Source organism: Pelobates fuscus, chromosome 4 (genome assembly GCF_036172605.1).
Source record: "Pelobates fuscus isolate aPelFus1 chromosome 4, aPelFus1.pri, whole genome shotgun sequence".
NCBI classification, from domain to species: domain Eukaryota; kingdom Metazoa; phylum Chordata; class Amphibia; order Anura; family Pelobatidae; genus Pelobates; species Pelobates fuscus.
Genome location: NC_086320.1, coordinates 376739631 through 376754418, shown reverse-complemented (window position 1 = coordinate 376754418; position 14788 = coordinate 376739631). Strand labels below are relative to the sequence as shown.

The window sequence follows — 14788 nt, the reverse complement described above, 5'->3', positions numbered from 1 at the left end:
AATGAGCACAAAAAAATACAATTAAAAGAGTTTTCACTTTTTTCTTTTGCAAAATACACTCAAATAGAGCTAAATGGAACAATCTTTACTTTATATACGGACTGTGCCTAACTACCGTATCTCTAAATTTGCGAGATCTATTTTAATTTACCAAAAGCACCTTGTGATGTTCCGTTGTAAATAAAGTGGGATCACATCTGATAATTTAATGCAACTGTCATGAACTCTGACACAATGTCATATCTCCACTCTATACGCTTCATCGAATACATATATCTATATAAAGAATGGGACTGCTTTATGGGAAGTGTTATCGAAAAATTATTCTATTGAGGATTGTTTCATGAAAGTTTCTAGAACATCGTTCTAGAAATATCGTTGCTTTTCGTTAATGCACTCTTTCAGTCATGTAACTTAGGGTTTAGGCTAGGGTTAGCAGTAGGGTTTTAGCTGAATGAAATGTGGTTGGCATTTAGAAATGACAGGGAGAAGACTGGCACGACGTAGAGAATAATTAATGAGTAATGGAAATCAGAGGACAATAGATAATTAATAGAGAGTAGAGGGCCTATGTGTGCTGTTTTTGCAGGTGTGCTCTGATTGCAGACATTAGGTAGACATGGACGGCCAGTTACTACTTGGCAGATATTGTCATCTATAAACCTGTCTGCAAGGTTTCAAAATCTGATAACATGGCGAATGGAGACAAACTGGTATAGAAAATAAAGATTTGTCCACTGTAGGTCATACAAGCAGGATAGTTCTTCCCTAGTTTAGCTAAATTTAAAGTGACTAGTACAAGTAAATACCCTCAAACTGCTGTTTGTTAAAAAATAAATGGACAAATATTAAATAGAATCCCATCATAATTTATCTTCAGTAGCGGAATTACTTAGAATGTAAGATCCAAAATGTCGTTCACGGTTTACTATTTCTGTATGTCCAGAGAAGAAAAAATATGACACTACTTAAAAAAGTTTGATTTCAAAAGAAAGAACAAGGTTCGGCCTGAATACAGTAATAAACAGAATCCCTGAATCGGTAATCTTTTGGACATATTACATTCTTTAAAGGAACAATATAGTCACCAAGAACATGTCTTCTCAATGGAGTGGTCTGGGTGTGGTGGTCCTGTCATTTTAATCCCGCAATGTAAAACATGTCAATTTTCTGACACTGCAGTGATTAAATCCACCTAATAGCAACTAGAGGTGCCCTTGCTGAATTAATCGAGTAAAACTAGTTCACGTGACATGGAAGCGCATCGGAAATCATTGTGTCTAATGCCTTCTTACGACGCATTGCGTGTGTGCACAGTGAGCGCATTTGCTCCCCAGAGTTCCTCTAGGAGGAGACCAGGACATCACAGGAGATGGACAGGTGAGTCTCAGCTTGGGAAAAAGGTGAGTTAAAAGCTTTATTTCATCTAATTAATTGGAAAAGGGGAAGAGGGGACTTATATATAACTAGAGTCAAGGGCACTATAGCATTAGGAACACAGGTTTCTATTACTAATGCCACAGTGTTCCTTTAAGAAAGGCATTGTATTGACTCCTTAACTATATCTACTGTACTGAAAAGCATAACTTATATGGACAGTGGATTTTATATCTTAACCGCTCTTACTGTTAAAATCATTAAATGAATGTAAAATCTCTTTTGCTGCAGTACTCCAAGGATAACCTTTGTGCATCATTGTTACTCCCACTGCTTTGTTTAAAAAAGCCTTAGAATGTTCCATTACAGTTGACCTTACAAAGAATTGCAAATATTCCTATGAAATTCATATAACATGCAGCACCTCGCTTCAGCTCTTTTTCAATACAACTCCCGCAAAACATTTTTACTGTCAATTGTAATTGTGTGAAGTTTTATTTAATGTAAAATATATATAATTATAGTTAATAATTATAATAAATACCTATAATATTAGTATAAGTTATTAAACTAAATATTTGTATGTATTGAAAACACAAAACAAAATGAACATGCTAAAAATGTAATTGTTTGTTTGTTATTGGTTTTTGTTGTTTTTATTTTATTTTTATTCAAATCTGGCTTTTGTAAAAGAAAAGGTATTTTTCTTCTTCTTGCTTATAAATTGTGTTCATTTCTGCGAAAACCTCCCTAATAAATTATTTTAAACACAAGCTAATTTACAGCATGTGCTAAAAAATGTAAATTGACTGCTTACTGAATTCAATAAAAGTAAAATTTTTGGTAGTAATAGTGTTATTTGGGGCCAAAATGCTAACTTCTGATTAATATAATTCCATAATAACTTGTTTTTACTTTGATAAATATGGGCCAACATATATTCTTTTGCTGCATGTTGAACATATATCTGAATTGATCTCTCACCTGAATTCACTCGGCAATAAACATCTGAATATATACTGGTCTAATTTTTTACATCAATTTCAATTTTTTCTATTGTTTTTTAACACAGCACAATTGAAAAATTTAGAAATAAAAATAATCTATGTAAAGTTCTAAAAACGAATTATAGAAAAAGGATATTAAATATTAAAAATACAAAATTAAATATATTTAATAATGATTAAAACATAATAAATATCAATAAAGGGCAAAAAACATTTGAAGAAAACCAATTAATGAATGTGATCGATACAACTTTTTAAACACAAATATAATATTTATATTTGTGGTATAGAACCAGAACTGGTCTAGGGAAAAGAAAACAGAAATCAAGAAATAACAGTGCAAATCAGACAAAAAACAGTATGCATTGTAGTTATTATCTGGTTAAAATACATTTTTTGTATATTGTTAATTTGTGTTTGCATTTATGTTTTTAGTTAAGGTTTCAAATGTTTTTCCCCATAATGCTTCACATCTTTTCATCCTGATTGGCTGACTATTTTCCTTTATTTAACCCTTTTAATCCGTCTTGGAGGTGACGTATATATTATTGTATGTGAATTGTCTTTTAATGTGCTGATGTAAATAAAAGGCAGAACTCAACATTTTTATGAACATTAAAATCTAATAAACAAGTTCCTTTCTACGATTGTCAAAAGCTTATAGAACTTTTTTTTTTTTCTTTTTGAACAAAGCAGCTAATCCAGCGAGCTTGATCTTTGGCATTATTAGGGTCTTGGTGAATCTAATCCAATCAGATTGATTAACTAGAGTTGATCCCCTTGAAGGCCATATGATGACCCCCTTCTGTTCTAGTATTTGGGCAGAATCCTCGAATATTCCACCACAATGAGAGGCCGGTGAGAACTGTTTGACTCCAAGGCAACTTAAACTCCCAGAATATCACCAAATGCATCATTCTCCGGCAGTCAATTAAATGTTACTCCCCCACAATAACTATTGGCTGCTCCTCTGTCCAGCTGTCAGGATGAAGGCTCCACTTTGTATAAGAAGGAGGGGGCTGCACGGCATGCGATGCCTTCATTTTTCAGAATCATTCGAAGCAACATCACACCACCCAAGAAATCAGATAACCATATATGTCACTGAGTAGTTACACTATGACAGACATTTTCGAAAAGTAACGATAATTAAAATGACTTTGGAATTGTTTTTTATGTGTCCTGTCTTAATTATTTTATGTATGAATTATTTAATATTCCTAATATTCATCATGATGATTGTTTTAAATAAAATGAATATTTCAATAGTACCAACACCTGAATGAGTGCAAAAACAAAATAAAAAAAAGATAAATAAAGATGATTTACACCTGATAAAACAGGTAATCTGCAAGATATTATTTAGTGTTGTATAATGCTGTAAATGTAATAAAATACCTGTATATGCTGACAAATTAAATATTATACAAACAGTCCTTTAAATATCATTCTCATTCCATCGAGAAGCTAACTATGAGAAACCATGAGTTTTCTTAATTACAGCTTTAACCCTTTGAGCCCCAGAGTCTGCACAGTTCACCCTGCGTCTGCAGTGGCAAAAACAAATGCTTGAAACTCCATAGATTTATGTAGAATTTATTTATACATCTACAGATTTACGGAAAAAAGTGAGGTTTTATTTTTGCATGTGTTCCATTCAATTGCCAATAAACTAAAACTGCAAATATCGCTTTAAGATTTTAGCACACTGAACAAGATCATTTTCACATGTTTTTCATAAAGTAACTGTTAAAACATTTTATAAAATGTGTTGGGCTGGACTTTAATGGCCAGGCATGTCCATTATGGAAGTCCTTGCCCAACTTGTCCAGATCTCATACTTCCCAGTGTTGCACATCGAAATGTGGAAGAACGCTGAGTTAAATGTTCCCCATTTATAAGGTCTTGTTACTGTAAACCAAAAATGCCAAGTGGATTGCACACAAACTGCAAATTGAAATGTCATCCTACTTTTGAGTGTAAACAATACTCCTCTTTGCAGGAGCAGGTAATTAACCACTTTGGAGCAGTTAAAAAAATTGAAAGAAAAAGATGCACAGAACAGATTGCTTTCAAGATTTTATTTTTATTATTGTTGAACTAAATGTTTACGTTTGAATTTTGTTCACTCTTTGTAATCAACGAGTAATAGATAATTAGGGAGCTTAATGATAATTAGCATAGATTAGTATTCCTCTTGGGGTGTTTGAATAATAAGGTGTAACTAATAGAGGATAAAGTGGAAAAAAGTCATCATCAAAGATAACATAAGTGGAGTTTTTGAGAACATTCGATTTTATTCAACAATGTCGCTGACGATGAGCAAATGTCTTCAACCAAACCCTACAATAAGTAACTGTTAAATCCCACTAAGAAGCCTTTCATCCCAAATATGCCAGTCTTTTAAATGGAACAAAAAGACCAAAGCAGAAAGTTTGGACAAGTAAAAAAAAAAAAAAAAAAAAAAAAAAACGAAATTGCCCTTGGCCTGATACAGTTTTCTTTGTAACACGAAACTGTTGTTGATCCTCAATGATCATCTCATTGGGTTCGTGATCACAATTAATCAGATAATTATTGCATTTCTTACTTTGATCAAAACCAAAAAAGTGAAATTAGCAAGAATCAACACAGTATGATTACGTCATTTTGTCTGACGGCGGTCCTTTGTCACTTGCTGCACGAGGTATGAGGTCATGGGAACCTCCCCTCCTCACAATGGATCATAATTCCGAGTCGGGCGTTATCTATCATGAATTGGCTTCTTTTTCTCTTTATTTATTTGTTTGTTCTCTAAAATCTTAATGCCACTTTGTCAATAACTAAATAATCCTTATTAAATTATTTTTTATTATCAATAATTGTAAAATTTGGAAATAAACAAGTCGCTAGATATATAATGGGTGGTAAGCATACACAGTATTTTCTATAAATTACTTATTGGATAGACTTGGAAAAATGAATGCCACATGTCCTCATCGCAAAGCAACCGAAAAGGACAATGTTCAAGCTTTTTCAGTTGCTGTAGCATTCGGCATTAACTCTACTAAAAGATTTATTAATGTGACCCTCACATTAGTACAAGGAAGGTTCAAAACCTGCCATGTTCTGCCATTTTTCATGCCGCGAAGGGGAGCAAGTCATCAGGTAGGAGGTTCAATGTGAAGAACAGAAGATGGACAGATCACTGTCCACCACCATGCCCTATTTATTAAAAATGTACCTTCAGATTGTAAACTCAGCTTAGAAAAGTAGTTTGTATAAAAGAGCTTCAGTGGCTAGATCTCAGCTCACGGGCAGGACCCTCTTTTTACCTTTTTGGTCTGTGTATATTGTATTTTCTTTTTTCCCCAATTGTACACAGCTGCTGAATATGTTACAAATGTTAGTAATAATTCATTTTGGAAAAAAAAACGGGGGGGGGGGAGGGGGGGTGTAGTGTCCCTCTACGCCCCCAACTGTAGCCAGCAAGGCGAAGGATGGAAGAATTCACTGCAAGAATGGAAAAATTTGTGCAGTGAACAAGTTTAATATTGGGCTTTCTCACTGTGTATATTTAAACAAATCCGCTAATATGCTAAAAACACGCATTATCTGTATGAGATGTCATGGACATCATCAAGGATGTTTCACTAATGTTAGTATATTTTAAAGTGTTTCTGCATCGTTTTCTAATTTCACAGTGATATAAGCATAGAGAATTAACTGTGTACTTGTTCCTGTAAACATAACATAGTGATCCTACCTTTATCTAACACAGGTCCAAAAATTGCCAAGTTGTCATTGACAGTGGTGCAGTTCCACCTTCGTCCACGGAACTGGTGCTGGCACTCTTGAATGCCGATTTTGACGCCTTCTGCCACACTGGGCATTATTTCCATATAATTCCGACAGAAACGCATCTGCTTAGCCACAAGTCCTGGAATAGTGCCACATGGAATAGGTTGAGTTCCCAAAGAAGAGTATTGTTGACCAATGGCTAATGACCTAAAATGAAACAAAATATCATAAAGTACGGAAAATGTACAATCAATCGATGGAATCACAAAAATGTCTACATCAACGAAAACCCCAATTAATAAATGTCACTCAACGGCATTATTATTCATTTAAAAACATGTACTATACAGCAGCTAGTGCCTTCGATTTTAATTGTACTTAGACATGGTGGGTGTGGAAGAAAAGTTAGGTTATACATGAATGTAATTAATCATTTGACGCCTGCTTCCGATATGTTCATCTGATTGACAACATAATTTTATGTCAATAATTCACATGAAAACCATTTATTCTATCTCTGTCAGTCAAACTAGAAAGCATCTGTACATTTGTTTATTTAAAGGGAGCAAAAGAGTTTAATTTCTGTGGGAAGCTTGCTATAATTTGACATAATAAATGCATGCCACATCCAATTCATTTATAGTGCTCTGTTCATGTTGGGACACCTGTTCCCTGAACTACAAAGTTTTGGGGGAAATAGAAGCATGGATAGCAATCAATCGGCACAGTCTTTGAAGTTGCCCAGAATTGTAGGTGTTTGCTATGTTTACCCTTGTGTTTGTTCCTGGAGGTAGTCAGGGTGTCTCTCAATATTATTAAAAGTATTACTTGGGTAAATCACATCTAACTCTTAGAGAACACTGAACCTGGCAAGGCAATATGGCAATTAAATGCTAAGGAGATTTGGCATTTCTGTCAGTTACAGGAGCCACGCGCCCCATGCAACTCCCTCTTTACATGAGCAGTAGGCCCCCTCCATCTGTATTTATCACCAATGTCATCTGCCTTACTGTAACACTTTTTTTATATTGAAATAAGAGAAGCGTAAATTAATCCTCCCTTACAAAATATTTTACACAAATTAAGAATCCCCAGCAGGTAGACATAAATCTGTATCCTTTGGTGGAGATGTGCATCAGGTGGTCTATATGAGTTAACACAGTGTTTTCGGTGCGATATTGAGGTGTAACTGATGATCTAGCATCTTTAGAGGAAAATCAATCTCTCCAATTATGTAAAGGACCTAGCATAGCAGTCTTGTGGGGACAAAAGGAAAACGGTGCAACAGCAGAACAGAAGATATAATGTGTGTTAGGTGGTTGGCATGGTGGAAGGAGAAGACCTCTGCCTTCAGCTATGCAGATGGGTTAACACTGTGTGTTAGGTGGTCTTCTGTAGGCAAAAGGAGATATCTGATCCAGCATCATATTTCACCAGGCATAGTGTGCATGGTGGTTTAGCTGGGAATTAGAAGTGATCACTAGAGAGCTACAACTAAAGTTTCACTTTTAGGATCTTATGTTCCTCAACGCTATCATGCTTCTCTATGTTACAGACTGAGAATTTATGTATAGTACAACATAACTCAGTGGCGTGAATCTGTAATACAATGGAAAGACAAAGAGGGAGCTGGTGAGAGAGACCACCCCCTCTCCAAATCAGAAACTATGGTTCCTCAAAAATATGCATATACATGATTTTGCACCATACTGTTACCCTTCTGCTAATGAGCCTACCGATGTCCAAGAGTCAGTAATGATTGTCCACATCCATCACCAAGTCTCTGCTGGCATGACAGTTCTCAATGTGTTGTATACAGCCGTTCCATCCACTGTATTTCATGAACTGCCCACTGAAACTAAGTGCGGGGCTGAATGTTTCAACACACAAAATAGGTAGATACCTACAGGTGCCTGTCTACAGGGATACCTACCCGGGTTAAAAATGTGTTTCCATTTTAGATGTATTTTAATATACCTTTTAATTTGTTATGGTGGGTACTTCTTGCCTCCCTTGTGTATTCTCCAAAATATGGGACAAAGAACACGTAAATTGATTTTTAGGGGATGAGTTAGGGGCCCTGAAAATTCTGTTTGTGTCCTAGGAACTATGGACCATTACTTTCTGAAAGGGTTACCTTAATCAGCCAGGAAAAAAAACTTTAGTCACGCATTATAAGTAACGTGCCTTAAATACCAAGGTGCAAAAAGGTGCATAAAGTTTAACTAGATATTGGGCACATTGTATGCAGAATACGAAACATGCTACATAGCATCAGTGCTGATAGTTTACAATAACTATTTCCCTGACACATTAAACCCAACTTGAAGAACGTGCGATATATTTACTTGCTGGATTCCAGGAGTCGGCTGTAAAGCTAATACCACACAGTGCTTTATAGCAGTCAAGGAATTAATGAACAATTGTCTTGCGAATGCCGCCCCATTACACACTGTCAATATTTTAAACAACATAATTGTATCTGCAGGAAAGAAACCTAATTGGCCGGGAAACACACATTTTACTAGATATATCCATGACAACCGGCTCCCCGAGTACCCCTTATGTTTTGTGGACTATGTATTTAAGAGGTGCATGTCGCATTGGGTAAAATAGCAGCACAAAAACTATTATACACAAAAATAATTCTAACCAACATTAAATTACACAACACATTACCTTAAAATGATCTTTAGATATGCTTCTTAATACATCGGATTTTATTTGTCTTTATCTCTATATTGATATGCTGGTGTCTTTCTATTGGGGTTCGGTTGCCAGATTCTATATTTGGCTTTGAGTGCTTAGAATAAATCTCTGCATACTGTGTAAGGTGGGCCCAAATGTCACTTAAAGAAAAAAATACTGAGAATGTATGTAGTTTGTATTTAATTTGCCGCATTCAGAAAGTAGCAGGAAGCAAATATCAGCCTTCTTCTTCCAGAGTGGGTATTGATGTAGATAGGCTACCCATATGTGCTCATTGTAAGGTGGATGGCTAATGTGGCACGTCCTGTACACTATATCGAATTAATAGATGTCGCCTGGGCACATGCTTGCTCATTCAATAACGCTTGAAGCATTTTTTCTAAAGAAGATACTGAGCTCAATCTCTGCGGGATTCAAAGACACTGATGAAGCTAGTAAAGATTGCATGGTACTAGATGGTTTTACATTTCAAAGGAAGGAATATGGTTAGAAAATAATCTGCTGAGGGACTAATGCATCTCTCCTAATGGCTGCAGACTTGCTACATATTACTAATGAGCAACACTCTCCCCCTGTATTCCAGAACGTCATGTATATACCAGCATCGAGCAACATCACTTCAAAGCATTTCCTAAACCAATCTGTAGGCCAGCCGACCCAGATGGCTGACATGAGGTGTGGCAGCTGTAATAATCTATAACTCCCATCATCCTCAGCAAAAAAAATGGCTGACCAAGGAAGACAGGAGATGAAGACTGCAAACATAGGTTGCCTTGTCTTATCTGCCTGGAAGCCCCCATCAAAGCACTTACCATGTGTCCTTTCACAGGTCTCAATTTATATTCTGGTGTTTGAAGGGTCAAGATTCTAAAGCATCCCTCACCCGGCATCCCTTCACAAAAATATGCAGTATTTGAAGAAAACTAACTTGATTTTTATTGTTGGAAGACCCTCTGTGTCACGATTCGGGGAACCCATCACGCTAACACACACACACACACAGAAAATAGCAGTACCGGACCTTAGAGTGGCCGGGCTAAGCACACACAGAATAGTCAGGAGACAAGCCGAGTAAGGGGAACCAGAAGACAGAATAACGAGAAACAAGCCGAGGTCAAAGGGTAGGAGAAAGTCACAAAGTCAGATTAACAAGCCAGAGAGTACGTAACCAGAAACACAAGTTCAGTATCAATACTAGTAAGCAAAGACCACAACAGGGCACTGAGAGACAGGAAAGGTAAGTATTTAAATCCTTGCCTTAATCCTGATTGGATAACTTTCAATCAGTATTAACAAACACACGTGGGGGATATCTATACCCCCCACTGTGATTGTTGCGCTGTAGCTTTAACGCCGGGTCACGTGAGTGACCCCGGCGTTCTGATATTAGTGCCGGCTCCCAGCGTGCAGCGTAAGACATGCTGCCGCTGGGAGGAGGAGAGGAGGACGCGAGCGGCGTGTCAAGGGGAGAGGACGCCGCTCGCTGACCGGTAAGGGGAGGGGGGACCGCGGATGGCGACGGACCGAGGGTGAGTGCTGCGAGAGGATTGCAGCCTCCCCTCACAGCCGCCCGCGGAGCCCTGACACTCTGCAATCCAGCATTCTGAGTAAAGCAGGTACTATGTGGTGCCCATTCCCCACCACCGGTCTGCCATGCATCTATTGTTGTCAGTCAAAAGTGGGCAATGATATTAAATTAGCGCATTTGCAAGGCCAGGGTAGGTTCCCCTATCAGACAGGCAGATATTTACTTTACTAAGTGGAAAATACAGGCCTGACAATTTAAACTCAGAGGAAAAGCACGTAAAGAATAAAATGTTCTTTGTTGGCAATTTAATTATAGTACAGTATAGAAAAGGGGTGGAATTTCCTTAAAAAACTATTAAAGAATCACCATGACTAGTGATGTCCCGAGCAGTTCGCCAGGAACCGTTCGCCGGCGAACGTAGCGTTTTCGCGATGTTCGGCCCGCCCCCTATTTGTCATGGAGGTGGGAGTGTCTGGGAGGGAGGGTCTGCTGCTGATTGGCTGGAATGTGTCTGCTGACTGTGAGGTACAGGGTCAAAGTTTACTCAATGATGATGAATAGGGGCGGACCGAACATTGCGCATGTTCGTGACCGCGAACACGCTATGTTTGCTGGCGAACGGTTCCCGGCGAACTGTTCGGGACATCACTAACCATGACTAATTAACTGGTAATTCAACATGCCACATTGCACTGTTCACGTACGGTTTAACCTAAAGATTTTACAAGGGAATCAAGCTAAGATGGCGACCCACGAAACGATGCACCCAATGCTGACGGACTCCATAAACTCAGGAACTGGCTATGAATGTATGCTGTGCAGGACGCCATGTTGAAATTTAACTAGCAGCAAACAAGTCAAACGTTTACATATTAAAATTAATTTTCCTCTTTAAGTTCATGACTCATTTTCATTATAAAATCCTGTGAACTTACACCACCAAGTCCTCTGGGAAAACAGAACAAATTGATTCAATTTTTACAGGCTGCTACATGCTGTATAATTTAAGAAATTGCCGAGTGCCTTCAGACCGGTCTGACCTGTCCTGAACCGTGGCTTCCAGCTGTTTACAGCTTTGCGTTGTTCCTCCCTTATGGTGAACATCTTCTGTATTGTCTTTGCCTGAAACTGCAGTCCCAATAAATTCAAGAATTGTCTATAACAACCCTTCATCTGGCATGTCCACTGAGGCCTCGTGGCTAGTCTAGGGTTGCCATCTGGCCATTTTTTTTACCAGCACAGTCGGTATTTGAAGCTGCATGGGTGGTTCCAGTATTGCAAAAATATCACAATACAAATGCCAGTATTTTTCTCTCTGCGATTGAGATTAGATTGCAATACTGGTGCAGGACAGTAGGGGTCATTGTGTGTGGAGAGAGGCAAGGATATGAAGTTACATTATCTCCCTGCCTCTCTCTTTGGACTGAATCCGCGGGGGAGCAGCACAGAGCACAAAGCACAGAGCACACCGCAGCTGGAGAGGCTGCAAAGAACGATACTATGAAACAAGGAGAGATACGGTGGGGAGGAGGAAGAGATGGCTAACAGGTGTAGAGAGACAACAGACCATGGAGGTTGACAGGTGGAGAGACAACAGACCATGGAGGTTAACAGGAGGAGAGAGAGACACAGACCATAGGAGTTAACAGGAGGAGAGAGACACCGACCATTGAGGCTAACAGGAGGAGAGACACAGACCATTGGGATTAACAGGAGGAGATAGACACAGACAATTTGGGGTAACAAGTAGAGAGAGACACAGACCATTGGGGTTAATAGGAGGAGAGAGACACAGACTATGGGGGTTAACAGAAGGGGAGACACATCCCATTGGTGTTAACAGGAGGAGAGACTCAGACCATTGAGGTTAACAGGAGGAGAGACTCAGACCATTGGAATTAACAGGAGGAGAGAGACACAGACCATTTAGGTTAACAAGTAGAGAGAGACACAGACCATGGAGGTTAATAAGAGGAGAGAAACACAGACCATTGGGGTTAACAAGAAGAGAGGGAGACACAAGCCATTGGGGTTAACAGGAGGACAGACACAAACCAGAAGTTAATAGAAGGAGAGAAACAGACCATTGTGGTTAACAGGTGGAGAAAGACACAGAGCCATGGGGGTTAACAGGAGGAGAGAGACAAACATGGGGGTTAACAGGAGGAGAGAGACACAAACCATGAGGGTTAACATGAGGAGAAAGACACAAACCATGAGGGTCAACTTATGGAAAGAGATACAGACCCTGTAGGTTAACAGGAGTAGAGAGACACAGATGGGGTTAACAAAAGGAGAGACACAGACCATGAGGCTTAACAGGTGGAGAGAGATACAGACCATGGGGGTCAACAGGTGGAGGGAGACATATATTATGGGGGTTAGGTGGAGAGATACACAGATGGGGCGATAACAGGAAGAGAGAGATAGAGACCATGGGTGTTAACAGGTGAAGAGACACAAATGGGGGATAACAGGTGGCATGATAAAGATGGTGATTTGGACAGATTTGGACATTATGAGAGATACAGAGGGGGGTTTGACAGGAGGAGAGATACAGATGGGGTATTGAACAGTAGGAGAGACACAGATGGGGGTTTGGAAATTATGAAGGACACAAATCTTCTCACTAAGAATCCTCTGTGCTGCAGCCACACATGCTCGCGGCTTTCCAATGCTACTCAACGAGCTGTAGTACTGCTGATTGAGATATATTAGGACTATGGCCTAAACTTTGTAGTTTGGTTTTCGATTCTCTACACTAAATTCCTTAGCTTTGGGAATAAACTACGGAGGTTTATTCATTAAACTGTGAAATGTAGTGAACTGAAAAATGAATTGTAAATTATAGACAAAAATGATTGAGTTAATAAAATTCTCAAAATTCTCAAATTTAGCCTAGGCACAGCTTAGCTATTTAAACCAACGTTCTGCAATTCAGATTGTAATTTATTACCCCATAAACCCCATGTGTATTTGTACATATTGTCAATGATGCAGACAGGGATGTGACGTTGGATCCATTGAGTAAGCACTCACAACAGCACTCACAACAATAATCCCTCTATACAGCACAATCAAACTGTAACTTTAGTTTTTTGTGATTTACAGCATTTTCTGCTTTCCAAATGTAATTTTTTACTCTTATGTCACTCCTTGTGAATGACACACTGTGATGTCATGTCTTGTGATGTCACGCATGCGTAATTAATTATGCCAATTAGCATGGCCTGTATTTTTTGCCAAGAGAGGTGAAACCCTAGTCTACTGTGGCCCCTGCTCTCTGGGTGGATTTTCTGGTTTATGTGCTGCCTCTTGTAAATGATAAATAAAGGCAAACTAGAGATCTCTGGATTTAGTAAAAGGAAAACAGACATATTATTATACTTTATAATCCACGTCATTCATTTCCTACTGTCTCTTCTGAAGATATAAACCATTCAGTGAGAGCCATTAGTGATTGGAGATATTCAGACATACTCTAACTGGAAGGAGGTATGTTGGACTGTTATAATGCTTGTAGATGCTAAAGTTAATAGCAGGATATATTGACGCACTATAAAGAATCAGTAGATGATACAAGGTTGTCATAGCAACCTGCACCTGCGTGACGCAAAAGTGATACATTGAAGGAACATTGTGACTTAATTCCTGTGATTTATTTCTAATCTCACTTATTGATAACAAACCGTTTACAGAATCTTTGTTAACACGAAGACTTAAAAATAGTTTGCTTAATTTCAAGCTAACAAGGTCACGGTGCTCCAACCTAACGTTATCGGTTTGCACGTTATTGTAATGTTTGTCTGTGTGTAGCCTTGTTTGTGCCCCCATTCTATTGTACAGATAGGCAGGATTGCTGAGCACCGCAGTGTAAGTGGTTGATTCTATTTGCTGCCAAAAAGTGCAATAATCGAGCCCACAAACAGTTTGATAATTTATCTTGTCAGGAAAGCTCAGGGTTTCTCCAAGATAAGTGTGGAAATAAATAGATAAGTCAAAGGAGGTCAAATTCAGAATTTGTTCCAGAAGATCCAGATAGATAGATGATAATGTGACCTCGTGGATTGGACCTCTTGCATTATTTGCTGAATTTGGGGTGTGGAATTAAAGTAACACTGTAGCGTTGCTTGTTGTTGCTGTTGTGGCACTATAAGCTTATATGTATTTTGATGCACAACAAAAATAAAGAATATAAATAAAAAAATTAAAAAAGGAAAAGAGGGACATTAGGATAGAAAAGATGGACAGAGGGATTTGGGCCTAAACTAGGGCAATAATATGAGAGGGGATTTAACTATAAATAGGACAATTACAAATAAACTTACGGGAACAAGAGGTTGAAGAGAACCCTGCTCAATCGAGCTTACATTCTATAGGAGGTGGG

At 38.4% G+C, this 14788-nt stretch overlaps 1 protein-coding gene across 1 annotated transcript in view; it reads right to left on the bottom strand.

Moving 5' to 3' along the window:
• Positions 1-14788, bottom strand: part of WNT3A (Wnt family member 3A) — a 75000-nt gene that overhangs the window by 12450 nt on the left and 47762 nt on the right. Inside the window, exon 2 of the mRNA XM_063452815.1 lies at positions 6130-6371. Coding sequence (XP_063308885.1) covers positions 6130-6371 — 242 coding nt within the window. The remainder of the gene's footprint in view (positions 1-6129; positions 6372-14788) is intronic.